The sequence below is a fragment of the Astyanax mexicanus genome, chromosome 11 (assembly GCF_023375975.1).
Source record: "Astyanax mexicanus isolate ESR-SI-001 chromosome 11, AstMex3_surface, whole genome shotgun sequence".
Taxonomy (NCBI): domain Eukaryota; kingdom Metazoa; phylum Chordata; class Actinopteri; order Characiformes; family Acestrorhamphidae; genus Astyanax; species Astyanax mexicanus.
In genome coordinates, this window is record NC_064418.1 from 51,360,998 (window position 1) to 51,367,500 (window position 6,503).

General features: G+C 35.1%; 1 protein-coding gene across 1 annotated transcript in view; it reads left to right on the top strand.

Annotated features, from left to right (window-relative positions):
- Positions 1-6,503, top strand: part of ttn.1 (titin, tandem duplicate 1) — a 203,143-nt gene that overhangs the window by 12,321 nt on the left and 184,319 nt on the right. Inside the window, exons 11-14 of the mRNA XM_049485137.1 lie at positions 287-514; positions 910-1,023; positions 3,274-3,528; positions 5,463-5,528. Coding sequence (XP_049341094.1) covers positions 287-514; positions 910-1,023; positions 3,274-3,528; positions 5,463-5,528 — 663 coding nt within the window. The remainder of the gene's footprint in view (positions 1-286; positions 515-909; positions 1,024-3,273; positions 3,529-5,462; positions 5,529-6,503) is intronic.

A 6,503-nucleotide genomic window follows, 5' to 3' on the forward strand; every position in this document is an offset into this window, starting at 1 on the left:
AAATCTGTATGGAAGCAAATACTTTTTCATTAACTGACTGGGGGAGTCCTAGTAAAAAAGTGGTAAACTGGCTAAAATTACATTTTGGAGAATAAATTTTGGGTAAAAATGTTTGAGTACCATTTTTCCATGGCTTTAAAACTCACTTTTACTCACTTTTTTTGTCAATTTTGACATGATGTTCAATGTATGTGCAAAACGTCTTGACTCCTTCTTCCCTAAGATGGTCTTATCAACCATCGCCTCTTGAACTTCAGTCTTATCAATCAAGGCTTCTTGTGCTCAGGACTGGAAAAGATCTTCTGCTGGAGCTGCAGTTGCAGTGATTTCTACTGGTGGCCAAGGCTTTTCACGCAGCTTTATGCAGGCTGGTGGTGATCAGATGGAAGAAAGACTCCTAAAGTCTGAAATAAACCAACAAGCTGAACTAGAAGCTTCTTCTAAGACCGTAAAAACCAAGACGATGCATTTATCCACTTCTACCCACGCAATCGCCATGGACCACGATACTCAGGTTAGAGGAGATCTAGAAGTAACTAGAGATACTAGTTAGAAGTAAAACTAAATACAAATAATAATTAAAATAAGTGGTTTTCTTGATGTATGAAATTTTACACTATATGTCCAAATGTTTGTGGACACCCCTTCTAAAACAGGCATTATTTAGATACTTTAATTTGCACTTATTGCTGAAAAACAGACGTGCAAATGCACACACACAGTGTGTCAAATGCCTGTAGCATCTGTAGTATCACCAATAGAATAGAATCAATAGACTCTATAAAGCAGACTAAACAAACATAAACCTATTTTTCAAAGTAACAATGAATGAATCGGTGTCCCAATACTTTTGCCCATATTGTGTAACTGTTATATATAGCTGTATATTAACTGTGTGGGTTTCTCTAGATGCAAAGAACTAAAGAGATAACATCCCAGGCGTATTCTGGCCTTTCTCCATCACCTGTTCCACACTTCACAGTATCAAAAGTCACAGTTCCTAAACCAGATCATAGTCGCGAGGTAAGCAGCTATAAAACTATATCAGTATCGTACAGTAAACCTTTTATTATTTAATATATCGTCCCAGAAATGATTGCGATTAATTATATTATTGTCATTTTAAGATCATTAAATGCTACTAATATAATAATAATAATAATAATAATAATGATAATAATAATAATAATAATAATAATAATAATAATAACAATAAAACAATAATAGCATAACAAAGCAATTATACTTTTTTTAATCCTCCTTTTATTCTCAAATGTACTAACTTTGACGCATGTTGAGTATACTTAACATGGAAAAGTACATACTTTTTATAATTGAATTATGTACTTAAATACATACTTAAGTGTATTTTAATTGTATTAAGCTATATTTAAATACAACATAAAAACATTACGTTGTGCTTTTAGGTGCTTTTTTCGTACAACTTCTCCAAACTTAAGTAGATTTAAGTATGTGTATGTTTTTTAAACATCATTTTTAATACACTTAAAGTATATTGCAAATGTACTACTTTGCAAAAAAAAAAAACCACTAAAGTACATTTTACATAGATTGGTTATTTAGCATGAATGGCTAAAACACAGTTTTACTGTTATAAATGTGAACAAATATACACATAAACACATATACAATATAGACCAATATCACCATTATCACATATTACTGAGCTCATATACATTTATTGTATGATAAATATATATAATGTAATTATCGTGAAATGCCATGTATTAAAAATTGAATATCCTGCTCATCTAACACATGACGAGATGAAGCTGATTTTGAGTCAGTAATGTAAAGAATACTGTTTGAGTATAGAGTGTTATTTATAGGTAAACTTGAGAAGAATTGGCACCATGGTTGGTGCTTAACTCAACTCAACTCAGCTCAGCTCAGAGATAGCAGATATCATGTGATGCTCTTATAATAGAATGAAATGTTAAGAGTTCACAGACATGAGTCACCGCTTGCCTTTATTCTTCTAATACATTATTATTATTTCATGATTATTTAATGGAACTATTGTATTATGTTGAAAATTTCCTTAAAATCATGTTAGATTTTTCTCACTTTACTGAAATACTCTTAAGTTATATAGTTGCTATATACGTAGTTATGAAGACTAGGCTGCAGTCAAGGTCGGCTACGTTGCTCTTAGCTTAGCTATATCGCTACTGTAGCATTAGCACATTAGCCTCTTCTAACATTGATATTGTAGCATTAGCATGCTGGCGAACATTAGCATCCAACATAGCTACGATAAAGCTTTTAAAGCATCGCTACCACAGTGTTAGCACACCAATGACCAAGGTTGTCCCAAATCGCTAAAACAGGTTTAGCATACTAGTGAGTGGGCTTATCAGATATTGCTAACACAGTGTTAGCATGCTAGCTAAGGGCTTTCACTGGCATTGCTGTTGTGGCATAGGGGTGGGCGATATGGCCCTAAAATAATATCATGGTGTTTTCCCAATACAATACTGACACTCTCTACTGCAACAAAATGAAAATTTAATTTATTTATATAAATATATACATATACATAAGAAATTCAATAATTTTATCACATTTGTATCAGTCAATGATCCAGAATGTCATGATATTAATAATAATGCACTCCATATATCTCCATATATTCAGGATTAAAGTAAAATAAATTATACTGGACAGATATAATCTGTCTCTAGTAGATATATAATGGGAAATGAGAACAGTGTGAATTTTTCTTTTGATAAAAGCAGTAAAAAAAGTAGAATCCTGATGTGATGATATCGTATAATATCGTTCACCATATTAAAAATGTTGGCGATATTATAGCGTACAATACGAAATGGCACACACCCTATTGTGGTGTTAGCATGGTCCTTCTAGCCAATAGTTAACTGTGATCTTAAAAACGTAAAAACTGATGGATATGTCTAAATCTGCTGAGAAAAACTGAATTGGTACCAGCCTGGAGGATCTGACCTACCTTGAGTGTAGCCTAGGATTTTTTAAACACAACTATTGTCAGGGTCGCTTAAAAAACGTTTATCTACAATTTTTGTAGTTTTTGAATTTTTTCATAATGAAACAACCAATAGAAATGCTCCAAATGAAGTCTTAGGAGTTGAGGTTTTTGCTTGATGTTCCAGATTATAGCCCATATTTCTTGATCTCTAACAATAGATCTTCTGAAGTCACCATTGTTTCTGTATTAACTCTGTTATATATTTTAAAGTGTGGTGGTAACACTGCTCTCCTTGGGTTGGTCAGGTTTCTATCGCAGGCTCTGCTATCGCCACTCTACAGAAAGAGTTCTCTTCTACTGCTGCTGCTCAAAAGATCATCAAACCCATCAAGCCTCCATCATACGAGTTTGTGGAAATGAGAGTGACGCCGCAGCCGTGCGTCTCTCCGTTTAGAGACAGCGAGAGTTATCGCTCTCTTTATGATGTCCAGATAAAAAAGGATGTAGGCTCCACTTTTACAAAGGGCTTTACACAGTCTTACGGCAAATGGGACGCTCAGGTTTGTTGTGTGGACTTGTGGCGTTGTAGGACCAATCCCATTTCTCCTCGTTTTTACTCCTCGTTTTCAAGTTTCAGAGCTTAGAGTGGTAAAGTAAAGTTCGGGAACCTCGCTAATGCTAAATTCTTGCAGAGCTAAAATTCGGTATTTGCCTTATTAATCGCCTTATTATTCCCCTATTCCACCTTAAATACAGCAGTCTCAAGTAACTGATTAACCATTTAAGGTGGATTGGAAGATTTAAAAAGCTATTGAGACTCACTACTAGTGATCTGAAAAGGTCTACAATGCATTATTGATTGCTTATAACCCTCCGTTTGGAGTGTTCCTCTGTAAAATCTCTGCTTGGAGACCATATAGCCCAAACATCTCACCCTACCCGTCTATTAGGGCTGCACGATGTTGGAAAAAAATTACATTTCAAATGTTCTTTTTTTTAACGATATATATCGCAATATTAAACAATGCAGGGCCCATGACATCACCATCACCAGCCCCGCCCCCCGCTCGTGCGCTGTCTCGCGTCCGGGCCAATCAAGAGCTGAGTCTGAGTCAGCACTGAGCTCTCAAAACCAGAGAAAATCAGCAAAACAACAGTAATCTGCCCTTTAATCAGCATTTAAACGTCTTATTAAAAGGTAAATAAGAGCGTTTGTTTTTCTGGGATTAAAAGTGTGAATTCATCTGTAACTGGAAATATCTGCACTGCTAAACTGTGCTGGACTGAGGAGCACAGCTTTACACACATGCTCATGTTTACAAGCACGTGCCCAACCATGTGGATGGAGGCCATGCGGTTACCTCCTGTTTACGCTTCTCAGGCAGCAGCAGTCTGTCACTCACACAGACACAGAGACAGCGCTGTGTATCTACTTCTTCTTGTGTCAAGAATCAAAACACTGCAACATGTTGTGTTTGATTTAATTGCCTTAAGTGACATCACACGTCCTATGATGTGACTGTTGCGCATGCACACATCGCAATGACGATGATTTAATATATATCGTGCAGCCCTACCGTCTATCCAGAAAATAATCAATACACCCTACCTCTATACGTTATAGGACCCAGGGGTGAAATGGGATTGGACCGTAGAGTAGTGGAGACACTAACTGCTATTTAAAACTGCTCTAACAGCAAAGCTTAGTTTGAGTAGATCCAGAAATCGCTCTTACCTGACTATTGACTCCTCGCTCTTGCAGATTTAATCTGCTCCACAGAGGAACTGCATTCCCTCACTTCTCTTTATTCTCTTTATTCTGTTTATTCTCACTCATCACTCTCTGCCACTGTAAACCATAATAACCCCATGCTTCTTTCCCTTCCATGCTTTCAGAATGTTGTATATGTATAATCATGGCTTAAAGGAATGATAATCTGTGGGAGGGTGGGGAGGCGGAACAGCCAGTCCATGTTTTTTGTTCCACGAAAGTTAGCGCATTTATAAAACCTGATAAACAGAAGTCAGAACTAAAGTTAATGTGTTTTTAACATTATACATTTGATATTTGCTCTTGTTAGTTCTTGTTTTACACTGCAGTTTAGTGACCAAAAAGAATTTAGTGCACTAATAAACTTTACTAGGTGTCTAGTCGATTGGTTTGTAGAAGATTTTTCTTAATTGTTTAATGTGTGACGATAGCCAATCTGAACCTCCTGTAATTGGTCTGAAAGTGTTTTTACACTGGGGACAAAACAGACCATGGTTCATTTGTTCCAAGATTTGGTAGTTTTGTGGTTTAAGGCAGTTTTAACATCTGCTGTTTTGGTTCAGACTGAGCGGAAAAGGTCTGGATCGAACAAGGTTCTCTACTAAAACTTTTGATCGACAGAAGCAAAAAAATGTGGAGTGACTGTGATTCCTTAAGGTTTGGGAAATTCTGGAGGATCAAATAACTTCTGGAATATAAATATTAATATTGAGTATTTTGCAGGTGACTGAAGCTCCAGTGGTCCCCACACAAACACGAGAGCAAGCGACGCCACCGACCATCGTAGCAGTATGTATTCTATTTTAATGTTTTTCACACAAAAAAAAGAAAGAAGTTTGTTAAAAAAAAGACATGCCTTATAGATTTCTTATGTTAAAATATAAGATGAAGCTGTTTTCTGGCTATAACATGTATGTATGTTTATAACACATACAATACACATACTATTCGTACAGGTAAATAATAGTACAAGTAATTATTTCTTTACATTAGTTAAGATATTAATCATTACAGCATATTTAAGCCAATGTCTCCTAAATTTCCTTCGGGATAAATAAAGTATCTATCTATCTATCTATCTATCTATCTATCTATCTATCTATCTATCTATCTATCTATCTATCTATCTATCTATCTATCGATTTCTCCCGCTATCTATCTATCTATCTATCTATCTATCTATCTATCTATCTATCTATCTATCTATCTATCTATCTATCTATCTATCTATATGTCTATATATCTGTCTATCTATCTGTCTATCTATCTATCTGTCTGTCTGTCTGTCTGTCTATCTATCTATCTGTCTGTCTGTCTGTCTATCTATCTATCTATTTCTCCCGCTATCTATCTATCTATCTATCTATCTATCTATCTATCTATCTATCTATCTATCTATCTATCTATCTATCGATTTCTCCCGCTATCTATCTATCTATCTATCTATCTATCTATCTATCTATCTATCTATCTATCTATCTATCTATCTATCTATCTATCTATCTGTCTGTCTGTCTATCTGTCTGTCTGTCTGTCTATCTGTCTATCTATCTATCTATCTATCTATCTATCTATCTATCTATCTATCTATATGTCTATATATCTGTCTGTCTGTCTGTCTGTCTATCTATCTATCTATCTATCTATCTATCTATCTATCTATCTATCTATCTATCTATCGATTTCTCCCGCTATCTATCTATCTATCTATCTATCTATCTATCTATCTATCTATCTATCTATCTATCTATCTATCTATCTATC